The sequence below is a fragment of the Curcuma longa genome, chromosome 15, assembly GCF_044706935.1.
Source record: "Curcuma longa cultivar G26 ecotype Majalengka, Jawa Barat chromosome 15, ITB_CL_G26_1.1, whole genome shotgun sequence".
Taxonomy (NCBI): domain Eukaryota; kingdom Viridiplantae; phylum Streptophyta; class Magnoliopsida; order Zingiberales; family Zingiberaceae; genus Curcuma; species Curcuma longa.
This window is the reverse complement of record NC_133875.1, coordinates 1,447,173-1,462,216: the sequence shown is the minus strand read 5'-3', so window position 1 is coordinate 1,462,216 and position 15,044 is coordinate 1,447,173. Positions and strand designations below refer to the sequence as shown.

The 15,044-nt window shown below is 40.7% G+C and overlaps 2 protein-coding genes across 2 annotated transcripts; one reads left to right on the top strand and one right to left on the bottom strand.

Moving 5' to 3' along the window:
* Nucleotides 1-999: 999 nt before the first annotated feature.
* Nucleotides 1,000-2,217, top strand: LOC141846796 (transcription factor bHLH92-like). The gene is made up of 2 exons (XM_074734857.1): nt 1,000-1,728; nt 1,788-2,217. The coding sequence occupies exons 1-2, from the start codon at nt 1,075-1,077 to the stop codon at nt 2,127-2,129; spliced, it is 996 nt and encodes a 331-aa protein (XP_074590958.1). The 5' UTR covers nt 1,000-1,074; the 3' UTR covers nt 2,130-2,217.
* Nucleotides 2,218-2,972: 755 nt separating this feature from the next.
* Nucleotides 2,973-9,546, bottom strand: LOC141846409 (uncharacterized). Its single transcript, XM_074734442.1, has 10 exons — nt 9,456-9,546; nt 9,304-9,365; nt 4,880-4,999; nt 4,671-4,770; nt 4,384-4,464; nt 4,029-4,078; nt 3,786-3,936; nt 3,645-3,701; nt 3,434-3,555; nt 2,973-3,340 (listed from the first exon to the last, which is right to left on the bottom strand). The coding sequence occupies exons 1-10, from the start codon at nt 9,468-9,470 to the stop codon at nt 3,133-3,135; spliced, it is 966 nt and encodes a 321-aa protein (XP_074590543.1). The 5' UTR covers nt 9,471-9,546; the 3' UTR covers nt 2,973-3,132.
* Between the last annotated feature and the right edge of the window lie 5,498 nt (nt 9,547-15,044).

Below are 15,044 nucleotides of genomic sequence, written 5' to 3'. Positions count from 1 at the left end.
ACAGACTGTTCAAAAAAATTTTCCCCTCAGGAGATAGGATTGGCGTAAACAAGAACGTCTATAGTCAATTCCTAATAAGAATATTTATCCATTTATATTTAGAAAGTCTGAGGGTGAATATCGAATTATTTTATATTTTTTAGATTTGAAATTTTTTTGTGGGATTTAATTATTCACTTTCGGATTTAATTTAATGGGTTTGAATGAATTTAAGAAAAAAAAAGTATGTGAAATCTCGTTGAACGACCATTGGAATATTAGAGGATTGAAGAAATGAAATCTCGTTGAACCGGCAAAATGTCCGATTGTTTTTGCCGATTTGAGTTGACATTCTTCTGGACCGTGCTGTCCCTGTTTTTTTTTATTTATAAATTTATAAAAAGGCAAACACACGTTTAAGGAAAAAAAAACTGTTTGTCACAAATTTATGACGGAATCTGTACCATTCAATTTTAAAGTTAAGATTAAATCTAGGTCGTAAATTGAATGAGTGATTTACTTTAGAGTTTATGATTTAGAATTTATGATTTAGGGTTTAGGATTTAAGGTTTAAGGTTTAGGATTTAAGGTTTAGGGGTTTAGCGATCGACCGTTGATTTTAAAATTGAATAGTCTAAATTTTCGTCATAAATTTATGATAGAAGTCTATTGCGACAAGGATCTCAACTGTTAAGAAAAATCTTTCATTTTTTAACAAAAAAAATGATAATCCCAGTAGCCACATCTCTGGGGGTGGTCGGTCCGGTCCCACGGAAGTTTCCCACCGACCACCAGGGTAAATCGGAAGCGCATACGGCGGCCAATCCAGATGCCTAGCATCCTTTGATTGTGTTCCCCATTTGAAGAAAAATTCTTATAAATATGCCATAAAATCTTCCATTTTTTACCGATGCAAAACAACTGAATGAGACCAACAACTGAATGGGAAATTGACCCGATCGGTCAAACAGGTGCCCTGTTGATTCCCCGAACAGCTGTCCTGTTAGATTGCCTCTCTGGCTTAAGTCAACCTTGTCCGTTCACACTTATCTCACCGCGTTTTAAAAATCCCGCGGGAAGAAACAGAGTCCCGCCATGGATGACGACGGCGATCCCAAAGGCAAGCGCCCCTTCCCTTTCTGCGAAGAGGACGAGCACCTCGAAATCCTCTCCTGGGCCTTATCTCCGGCGTCGGAGTCGGTGCACGATGCGTTCATCCTCCTCGAGTCGGCTCCGGCGATCACGCCGTCGCCGCCCTCCGCCTATGCGGAGTACGGAGGATGCTCTGTCGGAGAAAGTGTAGGCGGCGCCGGCGGGGATAACGCCTTGTTCTTTCCTCCTGCGCTTCAGCACGACGCGTTCGTTCTCCTCGAATCGGCTCCGGTGGCGATGTTGCCGTCCTCCTCCTCCATCCAGTTCTGGGCCTTATCTACACCGCTTCCCGCGCCGCACGACGCGTTCTTCTCGGTTCCAGCTTTGCCGTCCTCCGCTTTCGTCGAGTACAGTAGATGCTCTCCCGCCGAAGAAATAGGCAGCTGTGGGGAGGAAAATATCCACCGGAGATTTATCCGATTCCGGCAGTCCATGGCGGCGGAAAGCAGGCGGAGGATCTCCGCCAAGGAATCAATGTCGGAGGGCAACGGCGGCCGCCGCCCTGCGTTCCAGCACATGATGAGGGAGCGGCAGAGGAGGGAGAGGATGAGCCAGAGCTACGCCGACCTCCATTCTCTGCTCCCTCGTGGATCAAAGGTGCCATCTTTCTTAAAAAATTTTCTTCGAATTCAAACCTCGCAATTCCTCTATTGCAGGGCGATAAGATCTCGATCGTTCAGTCGGCGACGGATTACTTGATCTGGCTGCGGTGGGAGAGGGAGAGGCTGTGGCGGCGGAGCCGCGAGCTGGAGCTGATGAACCGCGGGAAGGCCGAGGAGTCCCAGCAGGTCAAAATGGAGGTGAAGTCCGCGTCGCCGTTTGGCATTGTGATTTCTGCTCTTCGAGGCTTGAAGAGAAAGGGAGTGGAGGCAGCAGCACTTCGAACCAAGTTCGCCGGCGAGAAATTGACGGTGGAGTTGGTGGTGGAAACAGAGGAGGGGAGGGAGGAGGCGGAGAGAGTCCTGAAGGCTGCTCTGGATGAAAGGGAAGAGAATTAAATAACATTTAAAAAATTTACTCTGAAACCATCAATATTTATGAAAATTTTATTTTACCCCTCATTAGTTTCCGAATAAGAGTTTGAGAGTCTCAACTGGTGTGATGGAGTGGTAAAGAATTTAAAAGAATAATAAAAATGTTAGAGTTTAAAGACTTTTTAACATGTATATAAAGAAAAAAAATGATGATTTACGTTCGAAGAGTTGCTTTTTTTTTAAAATAAAAGTTTGAGATATCTAATCAAATTTAAATGGCAAAATCAAAATAGTAGTGTTTTAAAAAATGTGAATCTAAAGGGTGTTTTTGGTCATAAATGGTCATAAATGCTCTTGTGTAAAGTCATGGGAACCTATGACTCACTAAGCTAAGCAATTAAATGCGGTGTCCGAAGTGTTTTATGTGCCTAAACAAACTCATGAAATAATTTTAGAGGAATTATATAAATTTTAAAATAAACATAAAAAATATAGAAAAATATAAGCATGAACCAAAACTCAACATGACACACTCAACTACATGGATGTGAACCCATTGTATACAATGTGTCATCATGTAATTTTAGAGGAATTATATAAATTTTAAAAAACATTAAAAAAAATATTTTTTAAAATATAATAAATAGCAAATGGCAAAGTAATATATATTCTATCATAATTTTTGTTAAAAATACTGTTATATATTTAAAATATTTAAATATAATTTTTTAGAAAATAATTTTCTTAAAATATATCATATAAAATATTTTTAAAAATCCCGATTACAAAGAACAAGTCCCATATTAGTACAAGTTGCCTATTCAAATCAATTAACCCTTTAAACAAACGATTGCTGTAGGATTAACCCTTGGAACAAAAGGATTAACCCAAGTGCCACTATTTATGGTTTAACCACAAGTATATATATAATTGGTGTACAACAAAAGGATGTGAAAAAAGAGATTATTGAGTGATGGATTCAATTGAAGCACAAAAGACTTGGAACAATCATGGAGATGCAAAAGTATCAATGTAGATCACACAAGGAACGGAGGTCCCTAACAATGGCGTCGATGGCAACATGAGAAGTAGCTGTACCAGCAAGTCGCAGATGCTTGGGAGCTTCCGTTCGGTCAAAATAAAAGGCACCTGATTTTAGTCTCTCTTTCGGTTGCAAAGCCAGCCAGATGACAGTATCTGCTCCCTCTTCGTTTGTTCGCAGTTTGCCCGAAAGCCTGGCATATCGAAAAACATATGATCGTGAGCAATTCATGTCTTACAAATGCAGATGCAGGCACAGTGAGGAGTCATCTAAAGCAAACCATTACCTTTCTGAAAATCCAGGCAAGCTTTTAGCTACACCAGGCGTATCGGCCCATCCGGGATGCATCGAATAGAAATCAACGCCTTTTTCGCTATAAGTTTCAGCCCATTTTTCAGTCATTGCTACCTAAAACAACAGAAAGAAGGAAGGCAAAGAGAATAACAACTTATTTTGATATCAAAAGGAAGTGTAATTTAGCATCAATGTTCACAAACCTGAACTCTCTTGTTTCTAGCATACTGCAGTGTGCCATCGAACTTGGTTTCACTGAACTGCAAGATGGCACATAATAATAGTATCATCTTCTTGATTCACAAATTGAAAGTAAATCAATGCATCTATTGGAAAAAGGTTACCTGCAAATCTGTCGTCAAAGGTGTTGTGTACATCCCACCGGATGAAACTGTTATAACTCGAGCATCAGGAGCAGCTTTTTCCAACAATGGAATCATCAACTCTGTTAATGTGTAAGTTGCTGCTACGTTAACAGCAAAGTTCATTTCCAATCTGGTTGAGAACAGTAATGTTAAGCAAGTAAATGTTTTCTTCGAGATATGTCAAAGGTAATATATATCAGCATTTATACGGAAGGTGATTACCCTTCTTGTGTATTCACTCGATTGTGCTCTAGTAAGCCGGCATTGTTAACCTGAAATACATATTATCCCAATCAGCCATATAATTCATATGCATTTATACCTCCTATAACATTTATCAATGTGATTGTATGTGTATAAACTATTAGAGTTCAAGAAAGTTGGCATACAACTAGATGTATGTGTATAAACTATTGTCAACTGAAAGGTGCTATTACAAAGCATGGATGATAACTAAGAAAAATTTAGCAAGATAGTTCAATTCCTTCCATCGTTTTTATCATAATTTGAATGATATATGAGAATTTTGAAGAACCACAGTTGTCAGCTACGATAACATTTACTTCATCACACTTACAAGGACATGAAGAGGCTTTTGATTTGTAGAGAACCTAGATGCAAATGATTTGACTTCATTTATGGATGAAAGATCACAGACCTGTGCAAAATAAAAAAGTGTGTCATAATAAAGAAATTGAGACAATTCAAGCCCTGGAAAAGGTACTGATTTCACTCAGCATAGAGTAAGAGGATAAATTCCTTTAAATGTTTCATTTTCTGAAATAAAGTGCTTTGCTTCATAGTCCAGTCACCGGTGGAAAAGCACAACTGAAACATAAAACATACAGAAAGGTGATGGAATACCTCCAGATGGATGTTTGGGTTACCAGTGGTTGACTGAATTTTTGACAGGGCAGCCTCTCCCCTTTCTTTACTACGGCAAACCATAAAGACATTTGCACCTCTGTTAACATGATGTGAGACATTATATGCCGATGAACATTTGCCAAGTTAAAGCAATCTACAATCACAAGTGATAAAAATACACTTTGAACTATGAAATACATCCTTACCTTGAAGCTAGACCTTCAGCGGTTGCATAACCAATACCAGAATTAGCACCTGTAACCATGCAATTTTTTCCTTCCATCTGAACTTGCATGTCTTCTTCTTTGAATCTTTTGGAATGCTCCCTAATAATAAAGATTAATTTCAGCAATGCCAACAAGGAATATGCAGTTGATCTCATGAGAACAACTGATAGAAATTCTTGATCTGAACTCTCTGAAAACTATTAGCATTGATATAATTGATTTCATGTGCTTGCTAAGACACTACTTAGACTTGTTGGTTTAAACCAACTTGTCAAACTCATCAAAGATTAATAATAGAATTACACCAATATTTTATTGACAAAAATGCATCTTAACTTCTCATGACTTCTTGAAGTCAACTCACAACTAAACTAATAAGAGTTGATTCCAAATGGGGGTTGACATTGTGGTTAGATTCCGACCTTACTCCAGACTCAGACTCAGCTCAATTTGAATCCTCAATAACCAACCACTTGGTGCCTCATTTATAACTAGATGGCCTCAGTAGGGCGACCAGATCCTCTAGCAGGACCTTTCTTACTCTGACAATGTGATGTAGGAGGATCCAAAAATTTTTATTTATTTTTGATAATTTTTATTTTTAATAATTTTTAGGATTTTTGACATTTAAAGTAGTTTTGAAAATTTTTATTTTTTTATATTTGAGGATTTTAAATCTGTTTAGGACTTTTAGGATTTCGAGTCTGTTAAGAATTTTTCCTTTCTATTAGGATTTTTTTCCTTTCTGTACAAGTTAGGATTTTGAGTCTATAAACATCTTGTTAGTTAATGTTTAAGGAGAAGTTTTTGGTTTAATAAAATTTTCAACAGTATCGTTTATTTCCCTATCTCCTGGTATTCTTCTGAATTAACAAATTTTAAAAGATTGATTTCCGACGTTCGCAGTCGATCAACGGAATCAATATTGTCCGCAGGATAATCATTATCCCGCCCGACTTCAGTTGGTATCAAAGCTCGCAGATCCGATGGATCGTCGTTGTGGTCGTGACAAGGTAGGTTCCGATTGAGGAAGTCTAGCATCGTGATCATAACACTCGTGATGAGATACTTTAAGAGTTATAGAGACAGGTCACAAAGTTATTCCAGCGTCTAGCGGCACAAGATCGTAAAGGTCGTAAGTTCCTTTATTCTCATTTTGAAAAATCATTAATTTCCAATCGAGGAGAGATGTCGAAGTGCAAGTTGGTTTTGAGGGATTCGGGATCAACCGCCTCCCCACTTACATCTTTGAGAGAACACCAATTTTATAACGCCTCTACATCCCCTTCCTTTTACGGCGGTGAAGACAACCATGAAGATGCGAACCTCGACAACATCGAGTACGACCAATCCTACTCTCCCAATCGTTCGATCACAAGAGGCGGCGGAGACGACGACGAGATCGAAATATTTGGTGATCCAATTTATTACGATGCCGACGAAGAGGAGATAGGCTTAGACGAAGTGTTGATCGAAGAACAAAAACTTACTTTGTTTGATGACAATCAGCAACCTGATTTATTTATCGACGAAGCCCCAGTCTCCATCCTCACCTTGCATTGATTCGGTGCCTCAATTTATTCAGCATGACGAAAACGAGACAGAGTCAATTGGGGAGCCAATATATTGTTGGAAATGTGAATGGAAACAAGGAAATGGAAGGATGGAGAAGACCCTCATATGGAGGAGTTTAGTCCCACATTAGTAGTTGAGGGGCAATTTAATTGGTTTATAATGTATCACAAACATTAATGTTATGAACATATGCATGGGAAGAGGCTCTCTCTCACGCGTGGGTGCGCAGGGGTGCAAATCCAAGGCCGGATTGCACTAACCGCAAGGTGACTCGTGTGCGAGCGCGACCTGCGCAAGTCGAATGTATGACCGATCAGGGCATAATTTGCCCAAGCGGATCAACCAACATTTTGCTATCCCGTTCCATTTTTTGTAACGTATAAATTAATGGTGGCTGCGGTGAATGGACGAGTTAATTACCTGGCATTGAAACCACAGTAAGAGTGTTCTCGATCCCTGCTTCCCCTCTCCGGTGATAACCTTTGGGTGTAATCGGTTCGCGGGAACGATCTGTGCTTGATCGTTTTGCCGGTCTTGTCGTTGTATCCTGGGAAACAGTCGTCCATCACCTTTGAAAGCACTTAAGAGGGGACGAATCTATTTTAAGGACACTGTGGAAACCCCAGGCCTCGACACCGAGTAGTGCTCCGGATCGTCCGAGTACTGCTGAGCACTTCTCCGACTCTGCCGAGTAACGTCGAGTACTTCTCTTCCTTATCCAAGTACTGCTCCGACTCGACCCAATACAACTCCAACTTGTCCGAGTACTGCCGAGTACTCTTCTACCTCGTTTGAGCATCTCTGAGTACTGCACCAACTCGGCCGAGTACCTCCGAGTACTACTCCGCCTCATCCGAGTACCGCCAAGCACTACTCCGCATCGTCCGAGTACCGTCGAGTACCGCTCCGCCTTGTCTGAGTACCACAGGGTACTGCTCCGACTCGTCCGAGTACCACCGCATACAAATACCGCACTATACTGCTCAAGCACAGAAATCCGAACACGCTCGAGTCCGAGTCTTTCCGGCATCGCGGAAAGAGCTATTGGAAGCCATTGCTGCAGATCTCCCCTCAGAAGGAAGCTGATTGTACAACATATATAACGAGGCACTTTATGATAATGATAATGAGGTCGATGAAGTTGGGTTTGACTTTGGGAACGAGCGTGGCATGTTGCGGTAGCAAGGCAGTGTGGCATTGATGTGGTTCTGAATGATGAATCGAAGCATGAGATTCTTGCTGTTGTTTGCTTTGGTGAAAAGCAACGCTTTTTTGGGGTTGTTGGTGCTGCGTCCTTAACGATGAACCCTAAGAACTCAATCTCGCAGATCTTCTAGGTCTGAAATTTTTAGATCCTGAGGAAGTGTCGAGGGTGGTCAACCTACCCAAGGCTACTGATGCAGACCGCCTTATATTGTTGTGCTTCATAGTGACCGATGAGCCCAACAAACAAAAGTTACCGTTTATCACGTTCAAGTTCGTCGAGAATTCAGGGACTAAAATGCTACTGTCAGTTTTTTTAAGTTCAAAATCTTAGAGTTCTAGTGGCTATTGCATGAAAAATATTGGCGCAGGACCACTCCCTTTTGCAAATTTGCAACCTCTTCTGAAAGTACTATTTTCTAATTGTAGCATTGATTCAAAAGCAAATGCAAGGATTATTGAGGATTGAACAATTAGAAATTATGCTAAGGAGATTTATATGTTGACTCACCTCAATGAAGAGTTGATAGTAGTGGAAAGGCTATGAAAAAGTCAGGGCAAAGACTAATTGAGTTGAAAAATGAAGTGCTTCTACTTGTCAACTGTTACAAGGACATACTTAAGTTCTAAGATGAAATTATGAATCTTCTTGGGCGACCACCTAATACTACACTAAATTCGAGGACGAGTTTTTTCAACTTGGGGCGATTGATGTATGAGGATCCGAAGAATTTTATTATTATTTTTGATATTTTTTATTTTTAATAATTTTTAGGGTTTTTAGTATTTTGAGTAATTTTGAAAATTTTAATTTTTTCATATTTGAGAATTTTATGTTCATTTAGGATTTTTAGGATTTCGAGTCTGTTAAGAATTTTTCCTTTCTATTAGGATTTCGTTTCTTTCTGTACAAGTTAGGATTTGATTCTATATAAGCATCTTGTTAGTTGATGTTTAAAGAAAAATTTTTAGTTTAATACAATTTTCGACAATGCCATTTATTTCCTTATCTTCTGATATTCTTCCGAATTAATAAATTTTAGAAAATTGATTTCCGATGTTCGCAGTCGATCAACGAAATCAATATTAGTCGTAGGATAATCACTATCCATCACAATGTCTCAATTAGTGGAAACTTCTAATGTGACATTCTTGCAAAGATAATACATGATTTATACTTTGATCATGGTAAAATCCTCGACCAAAGAGGTTATCACGTTGAATATGTTTCAGGAAATAGAATCCCCATGTTATATACCACAGACGAAGATGGTCCAGAAGGGGAAAAAAAGACAGCCACAACTCTGAAATTAGCATTTTCTTTCAATTTACACTTATAGAGCGCACAAACAGGCCTGGCCGGGATTATTTCAGAGGCATTTAGCTTGTTATTTTACAGGAAATTCATGGAATTTCTCACTCGATCAAAACGTCACAAAAACAACATGAAAACATCGTCCTAGTATTACTTGGAGGAAGTTTTCCAGTATTAACCTAGAGAACGAAATTCATGTTCTCCACGGAGCAAAAAAAAGGAGTAGAAATGCGACCCAAATCAAATAGCCAGCAAGAACAATGTCTGCAAATTAACAGAACAAAGGAAGAGTTTTGAGACGAGAAATTACTGGAAGCCAGATTTCGTGAACTGCGTGAACCCGTACAGCCCGAAAGCCGCCGTCCTCCATGCCTGAAACCCAGATCCAATCTCAGCGAACGAGGAGTTCGTTCGTTCGTTCTCGACGAAGTAAATCCCCAAACCAAATCAGAAAGGCCGTACCTTTTGGAGAAACATCGAGGGCGTCGCGTCAAATCTCCTCGCCGACTGAACAGTCTTCCAGTGACGATCGACGACGACGACGACGGAGAAGAAAGAAATCAAATTAAACAGCAAAACTTAATAAAAGGTTCGAAATAAGCCACGTGAGTTAACTACTTTACTTGGACTAGGAATGGCAACGCACACACACGCACGTGAATCCCTCGTGCGCGGTAAAATTTGAGTACTTTATTATTATTATTATTATTATTATTAAATTATATTATGTCGGGCATTTGTAATTGAAAATATTTAAGATTAGTTAGATGGATTTGGATATTCGTAAGTACTTATAAATAAATAATTTAATATATACGGCAAGTTAATACATCACATAATCCTTAAATAAAATGCGCATGTAATTTTTTGATATTTATCAAAAAGGACACATTTTTAAATTTTTTATTATCAATTGCAACGTTTGGATCAATTTAGCAAGGATAATGAGTCAAATTTTATATGTTCTATATTTATCATCATTTATTATATTCATCATCTTTCTTATCTCTATTTACATTGGGATATTAACTTTCATTCTTTTTTTTTAAAAAATAATTCATATATAGATAAAATAAAAGAGATTAGACCTCTTAAATGTACAATCAAAAGATCAGCATCATAGCCCAGACAACACTAGCCGTTGAGCACACACACATATGACCTATCACATAAGAAACTATATCAAACCCATGACACCACCAACACCAAGACACCATAGCCCCACATGTCCACACATCACAACACTTGCATGCTCATCTACGGGTCATACAAAGCACCACAGACCACAAAATCAATCTCATCTCAGGAACAGAGCCACTGACAGCTTGAATGCTACCGTGACTTGAGATCTACAAACCGACACACATGGACCTGCACCTTGCGAAAAAATTCAATCAAAATCTGGGATAATGCCTTGATAACGCTTTCGATTTCGTGCCTCTCATATATAGTATATCAAGCTAGAGATGCCGAGGTAGCATGCCTTAGTTTTCCGTCGCCCATTCTTGTAATGCCACCCAAGAACCTACTGCATCTCCTCAAAAGAAGTAACATTTTGCCCAATACCGAGCCAATGTTTGACCTTGCCCCATACCTCACAAACCTTGGGACATTCAAAAAATAAGTGGTGATTGGTTTCTTCATGAAGTTGACATAACTCACACAACTTGTTAGGCTCATACTCCACGCGATCCTTGGTCCTCAAGTGCCCATTTGCTAACATCCACAAGATAAACCGATGTTTAGGCAGAACTTCCGACCTCCACACCACCGGACTCCAAGCTACCTCCAAACCCCGTGGCATGAAAAAATGATAAGCATTAGAAACCCCTTTTTTTCCACCAACAAACCAATCTATCATAGTCATATTAGCCCTCTCCACACCATTCGAGCTGTGGATAATCTTGTCTCAGATTTCAATAAGTTTTTTAATTAGAGGAGAATCTGAAAGCTTTGCATTCTATGCCCAAAAATCTGCATTCTTAACATAATGATGATGCACCCAATTCACCCATAGAGAATTCTTCCGAGATTGTATGTCCCAAAGTATCTTACTTAGCAAAGTTTCATTCCATGCGTGGAGATCCCGAAGACCATAACCTCCATCTTTCTTTGATAGATAAATTTTAGATCAAGAGATAGGAGACCACTTAGAAGACCACACAAAACTTCGACAAATAGCCTTGATCTTTTCAATTACCCCACTTGGAATTGGTAGCATAGATAGCCAAAAACATACCATACCTTGAAGAACCGTGCCCACCAATTTCAATCTACCAGCGTAAGATAACGTGTGCTTGGGCCACACATTAATCCTTCGAGTGATAGCGTCCAAAAGTGGCTCATAATTGGCAATACGAAGCTTCTCCGCCGCTAAGGGAATGCCCAAGTACCTAAAGGGAAAGGAGCCTTCATGAAAGCCCATGATTTGAAGTAATTGATTCTTGATAGTAGCCTCTACACCGGCCATGAAAATATGTGATTTTTGCGGATTAGCTCGTAAACCCGATACCTCCCCAAAGAAATCCAAGCAATCCTTCAAATGTTGCATAGAAGACCCATCCGCACAACAAAATAGCATGAGATCATCCACATATACAAGGTGTGTAAGACCAACCTCCTTGCACATCAGATGAAAATGGAAAGTAGTCAAAGTGGAAATGCCATGAAGTTTTCGGGATAATACCTCAATGCATAGGCCAAATAATAAAGGAGAAAAGTGGATCCCGTTATCGAAGGCCACACCTTCCACTAAAGAAACCATACACCCCACCATTCAAAGATATAGAGTAGGAAACCGTAGTAATGCATTCCTTAATCCAATTACAAAATTATTGGGGAAAACCAAAATCAACAAGTGTCGAAAGAAGGAATTCCCAATTAACCATATCAAACGCTTTCTTTAAATCCAATTTAATCATGCACTGAGGAGAAACCCGCTTCCTTGCATACTTACGAAGTAACTCTTGAGTCAAGTAGATGTTGTCACCAATAGACCTTCCCTTAATGAAAGCCACTTGTGCCGGGTCTAATAAGAATTCTAAGACCACCGCTAATCGCCCAACAAGTATCTTTGAGATGATTTTATAAACCACATTACAGCATGAGATTGGTCTAAAATCCGTAACACTCACCGCATGATCGCCCTTCGGCACAAGTGAAATCAAGGAGTGATTCCATTGTTTGAGCAGTTTGCCATCCTGAAAAAATTTCTGCACAGCTGCAACTAAATCGTTACCAACAATATCCCAAGCAGAGAGAAAGAATTTTGAACCATATCCATCCGAACCCAGGGCTTTTCCACTCCCAATGTCGTGCAAGGCAGCCCGTATTTCTTCCACCTCCACCGGCTTGCAAAGATCCTCAGTTTGGCTCCTCAACAGTGTCCGACCCATGCTGTCCATGCTGCCCAAGCTGCTGCCCTCTCCAACATGTCCAAGCAAACCATGAAAATAATCCATGAACTCCTCCGCAACCTCCTCTATACTCTCCGTTTGATCACCGTTTCACTTTAGGAGTGTAATAATAATATTACACTTATTGTTTCGCTTCACCACATCATGAAAGAACTTGGTACACTTGTCCACACTCCTTAGATACACATTCTTGGCCCGTTGTTGATAAAATTGTCTTTTCACCTCGGCTAAGAGATTGACTTGTTTTCAAATACTACTATACTCCAAAGGTGCTGGACCACCATCAAGAATACCCCTCTGAACCACCACCAACTCCTCTTTTGCTCTCTGTGCACGCTCCGAAATGTGACAAAAATTCTCCTTGTTGAGCGTCCTCAAACAACCTTTCAAGCGAAGCAACTTTGTCTTGAGTACAAATTGGGCATTCCCCATTGCTGGGGCTGTCCATGAGTCTCTTACAACCGCCTCAAAATCCTTGTGCAATGTCCACATATTGAGAAATTTGAAAGATCGATTCGGCGACCGACTCTTTCCCAATGTATGCACTATGGCACAAGAATGATCGGAGAGACAACCCAATGCCATAAACTCTGCATATGCATCAAAATCTGCCATCAACCAAAATGGATTAACCAAAACTCGATCAAGCTTACAAGATACTGTACCATTTGACCATGTGAAGCGAGTTCCAATTGATCGAAGGTCCACAAATCCGCATGCTTGGGAAAAAATTTGCACATCCCTCATTTCATGATTGGTGACCGGTGCCCTCCTTGCTTTTCATCGATGGATAGAAAAGTGTTGAAATCCCCCATAACCATCCACGGAGCATAAATAGAGTTCCCCAAATCCGTAAGCACCTCCCATAATGGCCGCCGTGTGACAATAGAATGAAGCCCATATATAAAAGTGACCAGAAAGCTCCTGCCAGAAATACAACAACGAATATGACAATGCATATATTGCTCCGTAGTTACTAGAATGTCCAAATCCACCCTCTGGGAATCCCATAGAAGTAATATTCGTCCATGACTAGAAAAATCAAAGTTATGTGCATGCGCCATACCTGAGAACCTTCGTTGTAAAATTGGGCTTAAAGAGTCAACCTTTAACTTTGTCTCCAATAACGCCAAAACCTGAATGTCTTTTTGCCGGAGAAGATGTTGCACTCCCCCATGCTTTAGAGGCTTGTGGAAGCCCCTAATATTCCATGAAGCCACCTTCATTGTCCACCTTTTCGAGCTGCTCGCGCCCGATGTTTAGGGTTTAGGGTACGTCCAACCGTTGGAACCAGTGTGCTACTCCCATTGTCCACATTTGCAGTTGCTAAGGTAGCTGGAGGCACTATAAAGGATATAGATGTCTCCAATGTTGTACAACGGTCCTCACCAGCCGGTATACCATCACATAACGCGTCTGATGACGAAGAGGAGGAGGAGGAGGAACTCCCCCCACCTGTAAAGGCCAGCTGTACTACTGGATCTTGTGGCCGATTGACCACTTCTTCTTGCTAGCAATTCTTCATTCCTCCCCACCACTTGTGTGGGCTGTTGTGGCACTCTCGTACCCGTACCTTGCTGCTCAACATGTCCATCATTTGGGGGCACAATAGCCACCAGGACAGGGCTGCATGTCAAAACTATCGCAAGTCCTTCTTGAGCCTCCGACACCGTAACATTTGGTTGTTGTTGCATTGACCTCCACCTCGGTCTTGTACGATTTTGATACCTTGTTCTTTGCCGCCCTTAACCCCTATCAGATTGAGATCGTGGCCGCCCTTGATCATGTGCATTTATATCAATTCGGGGTTGGTGCTCAGCCCGAGTATGCCGCTGTCCAACCTGTTCCTCCCTTCGTTGACAAGTCTCAGTTTGGTGCCCATCTTTTTGCATTCTTGACAAAACGCAGGAGTCATCTCATATATGATCTTCAAGTCCACTTGAACCCCTGTTGGAAGAGTTATGGGAACCTCATGGATTTGCTCTCCAAAGGTAGGAATCTCCACCATTAGCCGTGCATAATCCAATTTCTCCCGCGTGCGCGTCAAGCTATCCGTGTACAATGGTTTGCCCACCTCAAAGCCAACTTTGCTTAACACCAATTGTGACCAACAATCTGGAGGGAGCCCATGTATTTGTATCCACGCTGAAACATATCGTCCATCTTCTTCAAACATGAAGCATTTTGGCATGATCTTCAAGAATAGAGGAATACCGAAGACGAAATAAGGTCCGCCATGTAGCACTGTCTCCCTGTCTTCTTCCTTGTTAAAACAGAACATCACCCATCCACTTTTATGCATGAAATATCGATGGGGAATCCTCCATTTGGAGCCAATGATACACACCCCGTTTCTGCCCGAATGCCTTCCCATGAAACAACCTACAAGACAATAGCCAACCGATTCTTCCACACTGTCAATATCATCATAGTTGAACTCTAACCTTGCTTTTTTCGCTTCATACTGATCTAGACCCATAGCTTTCGTGATGTGGCAATTATCCTTGAAAAGCTCCGTCTAATTCCTTCGCAAAGGGGGTTGTCCAACGCCACTTGCAGCCCCATCTTGACCGGCCTGATGTGAAGTATATGGAGCATGATTTATCACCGGCGCCGGCTGACTTCCACCCTTTAT